Genomic DNA, 18,782 nt, shown 5'->3' on the forward strand with positions numbered 1-18,782 from the left:
CGCCGCCGCGCCATCACTTCCTCCGCCCCGGCGCTCTGAGGCGGGGCGGGTTCAGAGCCGGCAATGGCCCCGGGATCACCTGCGGCATCAGCCCCGGCATCTCCGCGGTTCCCGGCGTCGTCCCGGGGTGCCGGTCCCGCCGCGCACCGCCGGGTCGCCATGCCGCGGCTGGAGGTGGACCGGGCCTTCCCCCGCTCGCCGCGGGGCGCGCTGAAGATCGCCCGCACGGTACGGCCGGGGGCGGCCCCGGGGCCCGCGGGCGAGGCCCGGGCCGCCGCTGACCCCCGTCCCCTCCTGTCCCGCAGCTCGTGGCGCTGGCCGCCCTCGTCTGCTTCGTGGTGGCGGGATCGCACCAGGCCTACACGGCGCTGGCCAGCATGGAGACGGCGATCACCGTCCTGTTCCTGCTGCTCTACCTGCTGAGGCTCGACGAGCGGATGCGGTGCCTCTTCTGGCCGCTGGCTGTGAGTACCGTGGGCTCCGAGTAGCGGCTGCTGTGGCTGTGAGTGCTGCCGGCCCTGGGCTGCAGTGGCCCCTGGCTGTGGGCACGGCTGGCCCCTGCCTCAGGGCACCAATGGCCCCGCGCTGGTGCGGCCGCTGATGTGAGCGCCAGCAGGGCCCTGAACAGGAGGGATCGGCTGGCCCAGGGGACACTGCCAGCCGGCTCAGTCATTGTTTCTGCACTGGTAAGGCAAGCCCCAGTGTTCTGTGGAGGTTGAGGCAGTTTTTCCTAGCGGAGCGTTCTGTTCCATCAGTTCTTGGATCCCATCACAGCCCCTCCCGGCATGGGCGCCGTTTGCCTCGCTGTGTAAATACCTTCACATCACAAATTAGTCACACTCTTTCACTCAAATACTAACAAGTGCTCCTCTTACCTCCCTTTTGTACGTGTATTTGCTGCTTCAGTCTATCAGGTGTAGCCAAGTTGCAAAAATTTGATGCAAAAACAACAGAAGGAAGGTAAAACGAAGAAATTTTATTATAAACGCTCCTTTTACCCTCACACCACTGGGTGTCAGTGTCCTCTCACACGGAAATTTCTGTAACTGTGTTCATGGCAATCCAGCCGTTTTTAACCATCCCTTCTCTGTTGGGAGCTCTGTATGTTCTCCTTCAGGCCTGTATTTCAGAATAAATATTTTGCTTCCACTGGCTGTTTCAGGATATTTTCAACTCGATGATTGCAGCATTGTTCCTCCTCGTTGTGAGCTTGTTTGCAATAATAATCAAGACCAACAAGGGGACATTGGCTGGAGGAGTAAGTAGGAACATTGTTAATGAATTTCAGTTCTTAAAGTGCAGTGATTTGACCCTCTTGGTACACTCACACTGTGGTAGGACCATGCAAACAGCTGTCTTGGAAGAACACTCTCAGCAGTAGCAAACAAGGTGCGTTCAGTGGATTTCACTAAAAGACAATAATCCTCACATTGCTAAGATTTGCATTCCTAAGATTTAGGGATGACTGCAGAGAAATACTGAAACACTTAAAATTTCTAGAGTTTTCAAGTAACCTATATTTGCTACCATAGCTTGAAATCCTAGGTAGGAAAATCCCTCTTTTAGGACTATCCAGTTTGGTTGTACTACTTGAGAAAAGATGCCAACAGTCCTGCTAAAAGGAGTTGAAATTTTTTAACAGACACACTGGTACCTCTCTCCTGGTGCATATATTGTTTTGTCTGACACAAACTGAGAAACTATGTCAGTTGAAAAGGGGTTTTGTTCATACTATGATTGTAAGAACTTCATGTTCTTAAGATCAAACCAGTTTGAGTAACTGGTACTTTCAATTCAAATGGCAACTAATGTAATTAACCTCAATAAACAGTAAGGAGGGGAAGAAAACCCCTCAGTTTTGAAAGTCTCTATGAGTACAAGATAAGCTGAAATGTGACGAGCAACCAAAAGAAACCTAAAACCTGCCAGAGAGGTCTTTCAAACTCAGTTTAGGAGATAGTGAGGATGAAAGCTGATGGCTTCACTGGCAGTGGCATCCTAAGCAAAAAGGAGACTTTCTGATAGAGTGACTGTGCTGGAATAGAATTTATATTCTCAGTTGTGAAGTTTACAGAAATTAAAGGTGGGAGCAGGAGACTGAGCAGGTAGCTGGGAGCACAAGTTTGGGTGGAATATGTGACATCTTCAGTGCTGGGAGGGACAGAATCATCCCCAGTTTGTTTTCCTGAGGCACAAACTGCCTTGAGCTGTGCTCTCCCAAGAGCTCTCCTGAAAACAGCTCCCCTGATCAGATAATTCAATGCTTGTATAAAAAACCCCTGTGTGCACGTGGGATGGGGATGAAGGGCAGGAGCTGAGTCAGTTAACTCAGTGGCTCTTCTGCAAACACATTTTTCCAGTTACCTGCCTGAGGTTGTCTATTTTTAAAATAATTGAGTACATTTTCTTCAATTTGGAATATGTTTTCCATTCAGAGCTTCAGAGAAATGCATTTTCCTGCTGGGCTTGTTTGTATGAATACTGATTTTTCCCCTTGACTTTTCTCAGAGCCAGTCCCATTCATTAAGGAGCCCTTAAAGAGACAGAAGGGCTTTCATTTAGGATAAAAGCATTGTGTGGCATAATGCAGCATTAGCTTAGCTTTAAAGGGGAGCACCACACTATCTCCAAGGCCTGACAAAACATCATAAAGAGCAGGCTGTAGACAGCTCTCTGAAAGGCTGAGGGGATGTAAATGTGGGTGTTGTTTAATTTATCAGCTGTTTCAAATCACACACGATTTCAAGGCCAGAGCCACGTTAGGAAGATGTGTTTACTGCTGCCTTGATGAGTCACTACAGTAAAAGCACAAGGTTGATTGGGGGAACTAATTTTATGGTAATTTTTATAGGTGTTGGGTCTTATATTGCTTGTTCTCTGCCTTGCCGATGCGATTCTTCTTTTCAAGAAGATTAGCCATGATAAATCAAGAGGAAGGAGTGCTCCTGCCAAATAGGATTGATGTGTTGGTGAAAGAATGAGTTCTCCATTCTGTTTTCTCACTCTCTTTTAAGGAATTTGTGTTTTCACATGCACACTTTTGAATTTCCTGCTCACTGATGTTTCTGCAGGTATCCTTCGTAAGGTTTCATACTTTTCCAAATGCAGTTTCAGCGTTGCAATTTTACCAGTTAAAGCTTCAGAGAAAATTGTCATGTTTTTCTAAAGTTAATTACATTTTTATCTGTATGAAAATTATTTTCATGGTTGTCTTCTTTCTCTAATAAAAAGAAAAAACTAACAGGCTTAAGTGCATTATTTAATCTTATTTATTTACCAGGTGTAAAAGAGTACATTGGAGTAAGTGCAACTTTTAAAGTAAAAATATAATGACCCATCCTTCGGAAAGATTTTCTTGTGCCATGTGAATTACAAGTTTTTGCATCCTGAAATTTCAGGATTGAGACCCTTGAGCGGGGTTTGGCCTGGGTGACCTGCAGCCCCGAGCTGCCGGTGGCTCAGTGCTGTGTTCAGAGTGGCAGGGAGGGGAAGCCCCCCGGCTCGCCGGTGTCGGCCCAGCAGCCCAGCACAGGGCAGGGCGAAGGTGGCAGCGCAGCTCCATTGTCCCTGTCCCGGGGCTGGGGGCGGGCGCTGGGGCCGCCCCCCACAGCTGGGGGATGCTGAAACTTCTTTTTTTCACATTTCCGCAGTGTCACGATTTCCGCTTCCCTCCTTCAGAGAAAAAAAAATTAAAAAAATTCCACGGCCAACCCCCCAGCCCGAGCCTGAGCCCGCGCCCAGCCCGAGCCCGACTCGAGCCCAGCCCAGCTCAGCCCGAGCCCAGCCCCATCCCCAGCCCACCCCGCCCGCCGCAGCCATGGAGGACCCCGAGGCCGTGGGGGCCGCGCCGCCGCCCGGGCTCAGCTCGCTGCTCCCCCCCCGGGAGTTCCTGCGCTCCCGCAAGGGGCAGCTGCTGCTCGCAGAGTCGGTAAGGACCGAACACCGGGGCCGGGGGGCTGCGGGAGCCACCCCGGGACAGCCGCGACCGGAGCGGGCTCCGCCGGACCGACCTGTCCCGGGCCGCTCCGCTGTGCGCCTGAGGGGAGAGGCGGCAGCGGCTGAGGGGAAAGCGGGGAAAAAACCGAGAGGAGACGGGGGGCGACAACCGAGGGGAAAACTGAGGGAAAACAACCGAGGGGAGACGGGGGGCGACAACCGAGGGGAAAACTGAGGGAAAACAGCCGAGGGGAGACGGGGGGCAACAGCCGAGGGGAAAACTGAGGGAAAACAGCCGAGGAGAAAATTGGGGAACAGCAGCCGAGGGGAAAACTGGGGGAAAATAACCGAGGGGAGACGGGGAAATAGCCGTACCGAAGTGGGGGAACTGAGAGCGTAATGGATTTAGCGTAATTCAGGCACAGCACCTTAGAGAGCAAAACTTGTCTCGTTAGACTTCCAGTGTGTTTCGCTATCGGCGACTCCTTTTCGGTAAAAAAGCGCTTTGATTTCGTTTTAAGCTGTTTGCAGTGTGATTCCAGTAACCACTACGGCTGCGGTTTGCATTATCGGCTGGTGCCAGGTTAGGGGGCAGCCTGGCCTGAGTGTGTCAGGAAAGACTTTAGTGAGGAATTTCTGATGTGTGGCATGAGGCTGTGCCTCTCAGCTGCTGCCCCGAGCCCTCCGAGCCTTGCTGCTCCCTCACCCTCGCAGGGATGCGCTCGCCGGCCGCTGTGGAGCTGCCCAGAGGGAAAGGCTGCTGAGACAGCGGCTGGGCACCAGCCCAGCTGGGCACAGGGCCAGGGACACCTGGCTGGATCAGCAGGACCAGGACAGTGACTGTGGTGAGAGACTTTCTGGAATTTTACATGTAAAGGCTGAAAACCTGACGGCTAAAACAGTACCTGCGTGATAGGGAGGGTGATCACTCACCCCATGGGGAGTGAGTGGGTATTTCACACCAAAATTACGATCTGAATAGAAAGCTCATTGATTGAAATTAGATGTTCAACGTAATTTTTGCTAGAAATAATGATAAATTCAGATACTAAGTTTGCTGAATTTTAGCAGCAGATAGTCAAATATCAGGACAGCCCAAACCAGCAGTCAGGTCCATGGAGCACTGTTCAGACGTGCAAGGTGTCTGGCTATGCACTCTGCTAGCTCAGGGAAGGAAACAAGGATATTCCTGCAAAAGAAAGATTAGGAACTGGCAGAAGGAGGCAGAATTGTCTGTGACCAGCTGGTGGGGGACCAGCTCTGAGAGTCTGTGAGGCTGTGGCCACTACCCTGTGGCAGAGAAACAGGGAACAGCCAGATGCAAGGCTGGCTTTGAGAGGAAAAGCATTCACTCAGTAGGTCAGGATGACTTCTGTGGTGGGGGAAGCCTCAGGTTGGGCAGCAGCAGGCCATGGGCTTTATCAGCTCCACCAAAAAAATGCCAGCTACACCATCCCTCCTCCAGGTACCCCATCAGTCACACCATCACACAATCACACATCAGCATCTGTAGTTTACAAACCCACACATTTACAAGATACCAGAGCCCAGCTAACCTGGCTCCTTTGGCATGTATTTTTTACATACTGTAACACACACTGGAATTTCCTTTACAAGCTTACAGCCACTAAATGGTGGTTTTCAGACAGCCTGGCTTTTTAACATCTCAGAATGATGACATATTGGAGGAATACTATTCTGGTCATGGGATCAGACTCACCCTTTTGTTATCATAGAGAAGTACTGACGATGCCTCCTTGGAGTAATAAAAACTGCTCTGTCTTGACAAAACAGGGATTTATCCTTTGTCAGGCCACTTGGGGCTTCCCAAGGGCTTGGCTGGCTGAAAGCAGCTCTGAAATCTCATCTGCCAAGAGCTTTCCTTGTGCTCCTTGCAGGCCAAGCCCACGTGCTCAGGACACAGTTTCCTGGCAGACAAGAGGCAGCAGTAGTTTCTCTCCAGTTGTCTCAGCTTTGCCAGAAGAAACCCTTGAAGACAACACAGGCCCCAGAGTAAATGCAGCCTGTATACAATTAGAGAAATACAGTGCCAAATAATTGAAGATGAGTCCAAGTTAAATCTATCATGGTTTAAATCTGTGTTTCATCTTTAGCTTTGCATTTCTCCTCTTGGATGTTTAATTTTTCCTCTAACACAGTGCTAATGTGGGATGGGGTTGGGTGCTGCATAAATGTATGGAAATAATATTCATGGATACACATTTTGAACAGTGCCTTTTGTTCAGAAGCAAAGTGGGGTCCTCATTACTGTTACAAATGTCACATTATTCAGCAGCCTGGCAGTTCCCCAGAAATGTACTTTATTTCTGCATATCTGAAGCCATTTTTGAAAATAACATTTCCACACAGAAGATCTTTAGGATGTTCAGGTTTGATTTGCTCTGGTGCAGTACCCATGTAAACTTGGAATCCTGGTGCTTCCCCTCAAACAGGTCAGGCTGGTGATGGTGCTGATTACTGCTAGAGGCTTAATTATAATCTCAAATTTTATTCAGATAAGGAAGTTATCCTCCCCCCATCCCCTGCTCCTTTTTCTTTTGATCTCCACAGAATCACAGAATGGTTGGGGTTGTATGAGACCTCTGGGGAACATCCAGTCCACCTCCCCACTAACCTGCCTGATTAATTTTTTATTCTACCTGGGACAGCTCTAAAGCCAGAAAGAAGCAGTAGCATCAAATACATGTATAAGCTTCACTGTTTCCCCTAATCCTATTTATTCTCACTGTCTTGATCCCTCCATTTTCTAAACATCATTTTTAATCTTACACATTAATCTTTTTTCCTTTCTGTTTCCCCCCTCACCCATGCCATGGTTTCTTCCACACGTTTTAACACTCTTCTTAAGTCATTTTTCCTAACCACTTAAGTTTCTGTGTTGCAGGTCAGCATCTTATCCTTGCTCTTTTCCACCCTTCAAGAGATGAGTTTTCCATTCCCTGTGTCCTGTGTTGGAATCATTTAACAGCCTCTCTCACACTGCCACCAGAGCTTGTCCAGGCAGGATCCCCAGCTGTGGATTCTGCTGCTCACCTGGTGCTCCACTCAGGCCTTTGTGGCTGCTTTAATTGGCGTCTCCTCAGTCTCCTGAAGCCAGCGTGCTTTTATTTTGATTTTATAAAAATGCAGTGTGAATAGGTAAAGTTGTGCCACCTTTGTGGTGACATAAAAGGATGCAGAAATCATTGTGCCTGTTTCTCTCCTCTTTTCTTGTCTTTCTCCTGTCTTTTCAGTCTCCTCTGAACTGACCTTCGTAACTGAAACTCCAGCTGCTGGGTGTAAAGTCTCCTTTGAAGAGGCCCTGTGCCTTTCTCAGGGTCTGTAGCCAGAAGGCCTCTCCTGCTGCCAGTTCTGGAGGAGACAGGAGTTTCACCTCCACGACAAGTGCAACAGAGAAGTGATAACTGAACAGCAGAGACCACTGGGTGATGCACTTTGTCTGTCTGACAAGAATACAAGAACAAAACACACTCTTGTCCAAAATATGACACTGTTACCCACAGTCTCACCCTCAGCCTTAGGTAAAGCTGTTCTTTCCTGGGGAGGGAGGTGAGAGCAGGAGAAGAGGAGATGCTGCAGTGATGGCAGCAGCTTCCCAGCATCCCAGTATTCCCAGTGGGTTCCAGTGGATCTGTTCTCCCTCCTCAGGGGAGACAACGCCTCTGGAGCTGCCATGACCTCAGCACTGCTCAGGCCTCCCTCCCTTCAGGGACACTGTGCTCTCTAACCACTGTCAGGATTGTTTTTTAGACCTGGAACTGCAAGCCAGTTGTACAATAAAGTATAACTTCATAATGCCTGGCCACTTTAAGAAGCCCAGCAACACAATATTAAGTAATAATTACATGGGTTTAAATGGGAACGTTACTTTCTGAAATACAATACCCAAGAAGGGTTCTGTGTGAATGGGAGTGCACATAAGAGGTGCTCACTGAACAGTCAGGCTGCTGTTTTGTCAGGATTTTTTATACATTTACGACTGCCAAGCTATGAAAGGTTCCTGTCCTGCTCTTTGCTGCATTAGAGCTTCCTGCATGCAGCTATTCCTTCACAGTGGAGCTGGCAGCAGTCACCCCAAGCTGTCATCAGCAGCTCAGAAAGAGCTCAGACTCAGCTGCTCTCAGTGCTGAGAGTGCAACCCCAAGTGAGGGGAAGAGAAAAACTCTGTGTAAATACAAATTGACAAAACTGCTAAAACACTGCTATTTTTTTTTTTTTGTCTGCCAGAAGCTGCAGTGCCTTCTGAAAGTGCTAGAAATGAACTTGCAACTGCATGGAGCCTCACAAACTTCCTCTCTAGCTGCCTTTTTTTTTTTAAGCATAGATACAGAGCAGTTACAAGAACACCAAGGTCCCATTGCTTGACCTTTCTCTGAAGTGACCCTGAAACAGCTCCAGGAAGAGAGGTGCACAGCAAGTGTGATGTGCAATGGAACATTTGACAGTCCTTGGAGGGGTCAGGTATATTCTGAAAGGTGCTCTTGAGTTTTTAGAGCACCTTTCAATTTGCAAGATGTTTGTTGGAAAGACTTGAAGTCTGGAAAAGCACATAGGTAGGTGTCATTATTTCTAGGTACAGACTGGCACTGCAGTGTTTGCATTGTGGGAGGAGAGGAGTATTTTTAAAATTTTAAGATAACATCAAATGCTTGAGTTAGTGGCAGCACACTTAAATGGTCAGAAAAGGCACCTGCTCACTTGTATAATTCCGAAAAGACAGTTATAGGTAATAGCCAATATTGCTCAAGGAGTTCATGCATTCCACCTGTCAGAAGAGGAAATGAGCTCTACACAAGGAGAAATGAGAAATATCACCAAAATCTTACAATTTGTGAGCTCTTGTATTACACAGGGCTGTTCCCAAGCTACCAAAGAAGTTTGGCATTAAAATCCATGTCAGGGCTGTGATGGGAGACAGAAATGAGGAAAACCAAAGAAAAAGGTGCAGCACCAAGGTGCAGTGCCATGGTCTTCACCTGACAGAGCCCTCAGGTACCTCCTTCCTGCTGCTGCTCTGGCTCTTTCCAAGGTCTGCTTCCCTCCCCTTCCTGGGCCTTCCAGCCTTCCCACAAGGAAAGTATCCAAAAATACCATCTTTCAAATCTTCATTCTCAAAATCTGGTCCATTATTTTATAGATGTTTATTTTATATAAAATCTTCCTTGGGCCCTTTCAGTCTCATAGTGCCTCCAAGATGAGGAATGACCAATTGCAGCACTTCAGAGTCTTTTCCCTTTGCTAATATCATCAATAATCTACTGAAATTAAGCAGCTTCTTGTGAATCAAAAGGTGCCCTTTTTTTTCAGTGTGCCTAAAGGTGCAGTTCTCCTCCCAAGGAGATGCTGACAAGTGGAGACAGGTTGGAGTCACTCCAGCCACTGAGGGTGGTGAAGGTGGGAGTACAGTCACTGACCCTCAGGGCTGAGGAGCAGGCAGCAGGACACTGCTGTCACCTCCTGTCATGCAGGGCTTGGGTTGGACAGGTAACTGGCCTGGTAACCAGATTTTAAAATAAACAACTAGTATTTCCCCAACTTCTCTGGCTCAGACCCAGTTAGAAAGTTGAAATGCTTAGACTCATCTGTCTCTTGAGCAGCTTCCCTGGCACAGAAGGAGGGATCCCCTGGCACCCCAGCACCTGGGATCAGGGGCTCCTTGATCTGTTCCTTCCACAGAACAGCTCCTGTTTCACTTGTGTCTAAACCTCACACCTGCCCAGGGCTGAGAGGGTACAGCAGGAGCCTTCCCTGGCACAAATCTCCATAAAGCTGATAAGAACAGACCACAAAGACTCTTCCTTTCACTTTACACTTCAACAGGAAAGATTTTTTTCTCAGTGCAAAGGCAGTCAGAGCACAGGAGTTACTGACTCAAACAGAATTGAGATCAAAAGGATCTCTGCTGTGCAGCATCACCTTACATATCTGAAATTTGCCTCTCTACCTCCCCTCGCTGCTCCAGTAGGATGTATTATTTAAAACTGCATTTAATCCTTTCCTAAGAGATCACCAAGTTTAGTTCAGGTCTAAGGATCTGCCATTAGAAGGGTTTGTGGCCAGTGGGACCTGCCCCTGAACCCAGCTCTGTTGCTGCTCACCCCTGCAGCTCAGCCACCACACACCTGCCTTTAGCCACAAAAAGGAAGATACTTTTTTCAACACCAGAAAACAAAAAGAAAATGTCTTGTGTAGATGGTGATTTCTTTTTAATCCAAGAAAACATAGAACTGTGTCTCAATTTTGTTCCAGAAATGCAAGTGAAATGAATTCACAAAGTGCAGTCTATGTTTTTTGGGGTGGGAAGGGAATAGGTGCTGTGATAGGAAGAAGGAAGTCCTCTCTCCTCTTAAGAGCTGTCAAGCTTTGATAAATCCACTTCCCTTCAAAGAGTTCTTATCACTTCTAGCTCATACAAAGAAAATGCCACACTAAGGATGAGATACAGGGAATGAACTCCCTCCACCTTAGGAAAATGAGAAAAACCTGCAGAGAGGCTCTGTGAGCAATAAACAAATCAGAATGGGGCTGATATTACCAGCTGGCAGGCCCATGCAGAAGTGAGCTCTATAAACTATCCCAGCTCAGTTTCTTAGAACCCAGTGAAAAAAGAACAATGCATAGATGTTTAAGATAAGTATAGTCTCTTACTAAAAATATCACATCCTTTCTAACCTCACCAGCCAGTTCTAATGGATGAAAACAGTTTACTCCAGCTGTTAGCATCCTGCTCAGGCACTGACTGTTTTCCCCAAAACACAGGCTGAGAATAAAGGCTTGGTAATTAATTACACCAGGAAATTATTTCAGTGGGATTGAACTGCTTAGTTGCCCCCTAAACATAAATGGTTTTTTGATACATGTTTTTGAGGGTTGACTGACCTCTCATAGGAGTAATTGCCAATTAATAATTATAGGAGTCTTATCACTCAGGTGTAATGATGATTTTTTCTGGTACTGGTGGTCTCCAGGAATCCATGGTAGCAGCAAACAAAGAAAATCCACAGAGCTGAAATTTAAGGAGGCAAATTAATTGATTACCTTTGCAGAAATGCTACATCTGCCTTCAGATGTGCCTACCATTTGGGGGAAAAGAATCCATTTATTTTCAATGCTGTGTGACTGGGAATATCAGTGTCCCAGTTTGGAATTATAAGTTAAAAAAACATCTTTGTAATCTAATGCTTAGTCTGTGCTGACCAAAAGCATCCCTGAGCTTTGGGAAGGCACAGATTTGTGTCCAGGAGGAAAAGCTGGGCAGAGCAGCCCAGGTGTGAACTGGCACATGACAATATATAATTGAGCATCCCGGCTGCTTTTGTTACGTCAGGGTAATTTGATTGAAACAGCAACCAATTCCCATGCATGAGAGTGAAACAGGAGGACTGGAGCCTCTTTTTGGAGATCACCAACCCTCACTGCACCGACTGGAAATGGTGTTGAGCTTCTCCATGGTTCCCTCACCTTCCACTTTTACAATCACAGTCCAGGAGTGTAGGACAGCACTCTGCTACTGCCTGGTTTAGGTGAAAATGCATTTTCTTCAGTCCCATTGTGAAACTTTCTATCTTGAGCCGTATTTCTAAAGGTATTTCAATTGAGTGGGAAAAAAACGACAGTTTTTATTATTTACTAGAGATAGGAAACATTATGGAGGTAAATCTATGGGAGTTATCTGTCTTGTTACTCTCTAGAAGAGCTGCCATGCTGGAAAACTGGAACCAGACGCTTCCAGAAATCACAGAACAATTAATTCTTGTCCCTTTTCTATCCATCATCAGCAGACTTTATTCTTTCAACTCCAAGATTATAAATGCTGAGTTACTTCAGGCTGTCTGAGCACTGATTTGGGTTTCAAATGAGAGCTGTCACAGCTGAAAGCTTAGAGCTCTGCTTGCTTGGCAACACCCCACTCTATCTTCAGAATTATGTTGTCAGAGCTGTTTACAATCCAGAGCAAATTACTGACTTCAAGGGGTGCAAATCCATCCAGCGCTCTGGAAAAGCGATTTCACACACAGGGAAATAAACACCATTACTACAGATTTATTCTGTGCTGAACAAGAAAAATCATTTGGCCCAATGAAAAATAAAAAAAGCAGGATGCTGAAGCTATGCCAGCAGCAGCAGCACTGACAGAAATACACAGGGAAAATAACACTTCAAAGCTGCTCAGCTGCCTGCGGCTCTGCTATTCCATGCGAATAACGACGAGTTTTCCCTTTACTTTAGGTGCTGTCATTTATCATCTTTATCTGCTATATTGCATCTCTAGCAGCTTCTTTCATGATGGCACCACTCCTAGAGTTTCTGCTGGCACTGTTTCTTTTTTTTGCCTACGCCTCCAAGCTTAATGAGAAGTTTAAAGGAGTCCACTGGCCTTTGGCGGTAAGTGAGATGTGCAACAGAAACCTTCAGAATTAATTGTGTGGTGTGAGGGGGTGAAAGGGGCTGGGCAGATCAGGGTGACTCTAACAAGTTTACTGCCCTGTTAGAAACTTGTCCATGCTCCCTCTGGTTCAGAAGATCCTGGAGCACTCCATGCTCTGCTGTGCAGCTTTTTGGGTGCTGACACAAGGCATGGCTTTATCAAAGCACAGCTGGTATTCCAAATTCCAGGCAAATGGCTTGGGGCCAGCATCAGCCCAAGTCTGACTGCTGGGGGCTCCTTATTGCCACCCTTGCAGATGGGGAAACGGGTGTGTTGTTGATAATGGAAAATCAGGCTGTGATTAAATTCTCAGGTAGAGTTACACCCTCAGACAAACTGAGCTGCTCTGGGAAGGGCCAGCTCTGGCCAGTTCATGCCCACACAGGAGCCCAGTGACTGCTGGGGCAGTGCTGGGGCTGCAGGAGAGCCCTGGCCACTGGATGTCCCTGCAGCCTCAGATATCACTGCAAAGGGAGCAGCTTCCTTGCCATACAAATACTTAAAAAAAACCCCACTGATTTTATCAGTCTGGATTCTCTTTTGGTACCATCAGTAGTTCATTGCAGTGAGGTTTGAATTAGAGCTCCCTGCACAAAAATAACTTTAGCAAGGCCACTGGTAGATAAAACAGTATCAGTGACTTTGGCTAGGACTGTGCACAGCTCTCAGCTGGTAATCTCAGTTCCATCATTTTCCCATTTTCTACATGAATCTGGTTCCAGAACTAAGACAAAAAAGGCACTTGTGTGTTTATTATGGCCATTACCATAACATACTACAGGCACAGAATGTAGATAACTGACCTTGTCCTGACTTCAGAGGAATCAGGTTTCTTGCAGGATTTGTGGTTTGAGACAGGATTTTAGTCCTCCATCTGTTCTGGAAAGGCAGAAGAGCTAACTGTGAGCAGAGCTGAGGGTTCCATTTTTGCAGCTCCCATGATTTGCATGTGCCCTGGGAAGCACAGCTCTGTTTGAAGCTCACTGCAGAGACGTCTCTGCTGTGTGACAGGGCACAGCTCAGCAGGACACATCCCAGGGATCACACCAGGCACGGGGCAGCTTGGTGGAGCTGGCAGTGGACATGGGAAGTATCAATCATTCCAACACTAATCCAAGTGTTGTGTTCCTGAATGAGGCACTGCCCAGCCAGGTCTCCCTGGAGATCACCTCACAGCCCTGCATCCACAGAGAGACAGGCACCCATTCCCACAGGAGCTGGGACCTCCTGAGCCTCTGGTGCCACAGGAGGTCTGCTCAAACATGAGGGTTTTAAGTCATTTCAAACGATTTTTCCATCAAATCCCTTGCTGTGCTCCAAGGCAAACACCCTGCACAGCCCCTCCCAGGCTGAAGGAAGGTCTGCCTGACACAGGCAGGGTGGAATCCGGATTTATCCCAGCATCTTTAAGGGCAGAAGTTTATGCCAAGGCTCAGGGCTTCTCTTATTTAGAAATATTTCACAGATGAGCAGTTCCTCCTCTGCAGCAACCCAGGCTGTGGTTACATACCAGCAAGGCCACTGATGCAACAACAAAGGGGCTGAGTGTTTCCAGAATGGTTTTTAGAGGAAATCCTTGACCAGTCTGAGAATGCACCGTTGCTTCTTCCACAGGATTTCTTGCGCTGCGTCACCGCTGCCATTATTTACTTTGCCATTTCAATTGCTGCTGTCTCAAAATACAACGATGGAGCATCTAAAGCAGCAGGGGTGAGTAGGCATGAGCTTTCCACCTAAGTGCTATAGTGAGCAGAGTATGGATGTACTTGAGAAACAGTTCAAATCAGGGAATTTTCTTCAATTAACTGAGAATTAATTTGCCTAAAGCAAAGAAATGTCACTTATTCAGAAAAATTTGTCTTGAACCCGTGAATAGTTGTTGCTCAGTGTTAAATGTACCCTTAGGGAAGGCACCTATTCTGCTTTTTAATTTTACTAGCTGCTCCTGCAAGGAGTGTCAAGATCCTTGAATGGAAGGAATCATAATCATAATCATAATTTTTTTTTTTTTTTTTTTTAAATAACTCAAACCTGCAACTGCTAAGGCCAGTCTGAATTAAGTAATTTCAACCTCCTGCCTCTCCTGCTTAGTTTTACTTGGATGAGTTGAAACAAGAGCAGTGTCATTTTACCCTCCAATACCAAGACTGCCCAGGAGAGAGCCTTCACCCATCAGCATTTTGTGGTCAGAAATACAGCCCCTGCATCTGCAACTTGACTCTAAGCATCAATAATGTATGCAACATAAATATAATTTGCATAACAATTGTTTAAGCTTGGGAAGAACAATGCCCAGTGGTGCCAGCCAGCAGCCCTTCCCAAACCATCCCACAATCCCAAACCTTGTTTGATCTTTGTCCCTGTGGTGAGACATGGACCGATGGAGTGTGCTCAGCTCAGCCCAGCCCAGCCTGTGCTTGGCACAGCTCTGCTGCTCTGGCACTGGAGAGGAAACTCCAGAATCATTTCAGTATGTCTAATTCACTCAGCAATAAACACATCTCCTTGCAAACAAGTGGAAATTTATTTCCCAAGAAATGGAGGTGATTTCTTGGTGGCAGAGGTGCCCTGGGACAGTGGAGGTGCAGGAGGTGAACCAGAATGTGCCCAGAGCCTGCGAGGGCTGCGGCCTGGGGGAGGGATAAGGACACACCTGGTCACTTCTCAGGCTCCCAAATCAGCTGTAGTTCAGTTGATACCAATGTGTCACAAACCATTTCCCTTCCCTGCCTTTTTGGAAAGGCACAGGTCAAAAAAACCTTGGAATTTTTCCTGTGTGGGTTTGGTTGGGTTTGGTTTGTCCCTGACAGACGGGAGCTGTTGTTACTGAGTGTTACTTTACCCTTTCAGGTGTTTGGGTTTGCAGCCACCATCGTGTTTGCCATCGATTTCTACCTAACTTTCAATGACCTGGTCACTTTCCTCAAGCAAGGCAGCTCTGATTCCCCCGAGGGGCACAAGACAGAAGGTGGGTAAAACTCCCTGCTTGTTACAGGAGCTGCAGTGTGAGATTTCCCTCTCCATTTCACTCTGTGCAGGGAGCAAGAGCTCTTTCCCAGTAAGAGCACTTTCTGTTCTTGGGTTTATGTGCCACAGCTCTGCTCAGTTAGGAAGCTGCAAATGGAATTCCAGTGATTTATGAAGATAACCTGCAAGCCAGGAATGTGAAGTTTCTCAGAGTTTCACAACCTCTAACTTTGAAAAGCCCCAAACCCAATTATAGAAATCACCATGCAGCACAGATTTACTTTCCCTATTAAAATGTCTTGCTGTAAAAACAAGCAAACTTCTACCTTTTTTTTTATTTTTTAGTAACTTACAACTAACATCCATGAATCTACAGCCTTTTATGTTCAAATAGTGCTTTTCTCTTTATCATTTCCTTTACATGATCGCCTCTTTTGATCAGCTTTGACCATCTGTGGGCAAATGGCCTTGAAATCTAACAGTCAAACAGTATAAAATTAACAATGTTGTTATCAATTTTTTCTTCTATTGAAGTCTACTTCAGAGAGGTCCACTTATAAAAAGACAAAAAGGTGTTGGGTGCCAGTTTCAAGTCAAGACAAGGGTAGCTGTTTTGCAGTTTCCAGGAGCCCAAACCAGGCATCGTGTCCCTGTGACTACTTATTGCACCCACATGGATTAAAAAGACTGCTCCACATTAAAAACAAACAAAAAATATCCCAACCCCCCCCAGACACTCCATTTAAAACCCCTGCAAAACCAAACACCCAAGGTGTGCATAGAATCCTAGGAAGTGAACAGCAGCACTGACAAGTCTCTTCTGGGGATTTTAGTAAACCATTAAGTATTTTTCAAGCTTTAGGCTGAAAAGAAAGACAAAAGGAAAAAAATAACTAAAGGAACAGGAAACAGACTGCAAAAGCTAAAAACTGAACTACTGAACTGCCCTCAGAAGATGACCAGGTGGCAAGGGTGCAGAGTTAGGATACAGATTAGATCTAATTCCCCTGGAGATGGAGACACAAATACATCAACTCAGAGAAGTGCAGTCACACAGCTTTGTGTTGGTGTTTGTGGCCATGCAAGGAGGGCTCAGCTCTGCAGCCCAAAGTTGTGTTCACACAGGGGCATTCATGAGCTGAGGCCAGAAGGATGGAGCCCTGTGGGCCTGGAGGGATTTCTCAGCATCTCAGAGGTGTTGAGCTGCAGAGCACAGAGCAGAGCCCAGAGCAGCAAGGATACCAGCAGGGCCTCTCAGCAGCATCTTCCAACTCCTACAAACACCATTTCAGGTCCCATCACCTCAGCAAGAGCTGCCATTGCACAGAAGTGTTCATTCCCAATCCTGCTGTGACCTTTGAAGCACACCCTGCCAGAGCAGCCTCTCTCCCAACCAGAACCACAGCTGGGGGGGTTTCCAGTTTGCATTTTCACTTTTGTTCCTTGTTTCACCCCTCAGATGAGGACTCCGACTCTGACTCAGACTGAAGAACCAAACACCAACCAAGCGTGAAGGGAAGATGATCAAGCACTTTCCTCTCTGCTGAATGCACTGTAAATTGAAATATCCCCTCATTTCAGCCCCTTGCCACCTCACTGTTCATGGAATCACCAGAGCACAGACAAGGCAGTGATGTGGAAAAGGAGACTATTCCCAGTGCCACTAAACTCTTTGACAACTACAGATCCTACAGTTGTTCTGTCCAAACAACACAGCTCAATTCTCTGTTGCTCCTCCCCACTCGGCACATCCATGTCCTGAGTAAATGGGAACGGCATTTTTAACATTTACAGCTTTTAATGTGCTTTTATAATTCCAGACCTTTAACACTTAAAGCTTTTATACTTATATATGCCAAAGAAGAGAGGTTTGGATGCCTCTGTTTGTATTTTTCTTGATTAACTAACAGTATTTCTTTATCCAAAGTCTGAATACTGCCAAGCACTGAAGGCATGGATTACAGTTAACGTGTTGGTTTCAATACCTTTATAGCTCCTGTCCATCTGGGACAAGGAAATGTGACAACTGGAAATCTGCAGCAAGAACAAACCTCAGAGTAGTATAATGGTGCTGCAGGGCTCATCAAACATTAAGTATCCCTTGTTTTAAGCTGCTTGGATGGAGTCACATCCCCTCTGCTGCAGTTTCACCACAGGATGGGGAGGAACAGGTGAGGCAGCTCTGGGCAGCCCTGTCCTGTTTTCAGAAGCCCCTGTGAGTGTTTGCACAGCCAGGGAAGGGAGGCTTGGCCAGCAGCTCCCAGCAGGACCTGCCTGGTGAAACCTGCAGGTGTTTGTGCCCCAGGCTCCAGTGCCTGATGTCCTGCTCTGTGCTGAGGCCACTGCTGCTGCCACACTGAGGGTGCCCAGGCCCCAGGAGGGCAGGGGCTCCTCCCCACTGTGAAAAGGCCAAAAAGCCAACCCCAAACTTCAGAATGTCTGCAATGGATTCACCACCCCAGCCCCCTTTTTTCAGTGTGTGTGGGTGGGGTGGGTTGAGTTGATTTTTCACCCCTGGAAGGATCTGACTTGTGGTGTTGTATTCCAGGGGAGAAGCCCTCTGAATTTACAAGCTGTTTTCACAGGTGGCACAGCCTACTTTGGAATATCTGTGTCGATTTATAAACACTGGGGAATGCTTGGGAAGAGCACAGCACACTCCTCACAGATGGCATCAGACAGGTCTGTAGCAAATAAACCTGTATGGATTTTTTAAAAATTAATACAGTACCAGAACAGGTGTGATTAAAATGAGAGCAGATGGTACTAACAGAGTAAGTGAAAAACAGGGATAAAACAATAAAGGCAGATTTCCTTTGGAATAAAATCAGCACCTGGGTTCCAGTTCCCTGTGGCAGCTGCTGGCAGGACAGGGGAGCTGGCACAGAGCAGGGGGTGCTGGTCAGGTTTGGAGTTGTCCAGCAGGCAGCTCCTACATCTCCTGCTTCCTGACCACTGACAGAGTAAATGCAGAGCAAGTGATTGCTTCTAAATGTGACAGATAATCCTTGATTCAGCAGGAAGATCTCTTTGGACCTTTTCCTGTACAAAATCCCATGTTTCTTTCCCTTCTCCTGTCTATTTTACTGGCACACTGTGACGTTCAGGGGACTTGGGCTCATTTTTATACTTGTTTTGTATTTCTCTTTTTTTAAGTAAAAAAATGTACTGCATGTCACAGCTGAACACATGGTTAATATTTAGAAACCATGTTGGATTAAACCTCTTTTAATAGAGTGTTTGGTGTCTTTGCTTACTTGAAGACCTGATTTTGCTGCTTTGCCTCTGCCCAGCACAGGGGACAGTGACTTCAGAAATCCCAAATCTGTGCTGGGGAGAGGGCACAGCTCAGAGCCAGCCCTGGGGACCAGCCACAGGACAAACCACTTCCTCAGGGTATGAGATGAAAAAATGTGACCAAAAATTAGTT

General features: G+C 46.8%; 2 protein-coding genes across 2 annotated transcripts; both read left to right on the top strand.

Moving 5' to 3' along the window:
• Positions 1 to 62: 62 nt before the first annotated feature.
• On the top strand, positions 63 to 3,240 carry CKLF (chemokine like factor). The gene is made up of 4 exons (XM_058846141.1): positions 63 to 228; positions 306 to 464; positions 1,163 to 1,258; positions 2,852 to 3,240. Exons 1-4 carry the CDS (start codon positions 64 to 66, stop codon positions 2,954 to 2,956), a joined length of 525 nt encoding a protein of 174 aa, XP_058702124.1. The 5' UTR covers position 63; the 3' UTR covers positions 2,957 to 3,240.
• A 500-nt stretch (positions 3,241 to 3,740) lies between these two features.
• On the top strand, positions 3,741 to 18,588 carry CMTM3 (CKLF like MARVEL transmembrane domain containing 3). Its single transcript, XM_058846343.1, has 5 exons — positions 3,741 to 3,928; positions 12,187 to 12,342; positions 14,000 to 14,095; positions 15,236 to 15,353; positions 16,812 to 18,588. Exons 1-5 carry the CDS (start codon positions 3,818 to 3,820, stop codon positions 16,838 to 16,840), a joined length of 510 nt encoding a protein of 169 aa, XP_058702326.1. The 5' UTR covers positions 3,741 to 3,817; the 3' UTR covers positions 16,841 to 18,588.
• The last annotated feature ends 194 nt before the right edge of the window (positions 18,589 to 18,782 follow it).

This window comes from Poecile atricapillus, chromosome 10 (genome assembly GCF_030490865.1).
Source record: "Poecile atricapillus isolate bPoeAtr1 chromosome 10, bPoeAtr1.hap1, whole genome shotgun sequence".
Lineage (NCBI taxonomy): Eukaryota > Metazoa > Chordata > Aves > Passeriformes > Paridae > Poecile > Poecile atricapillus.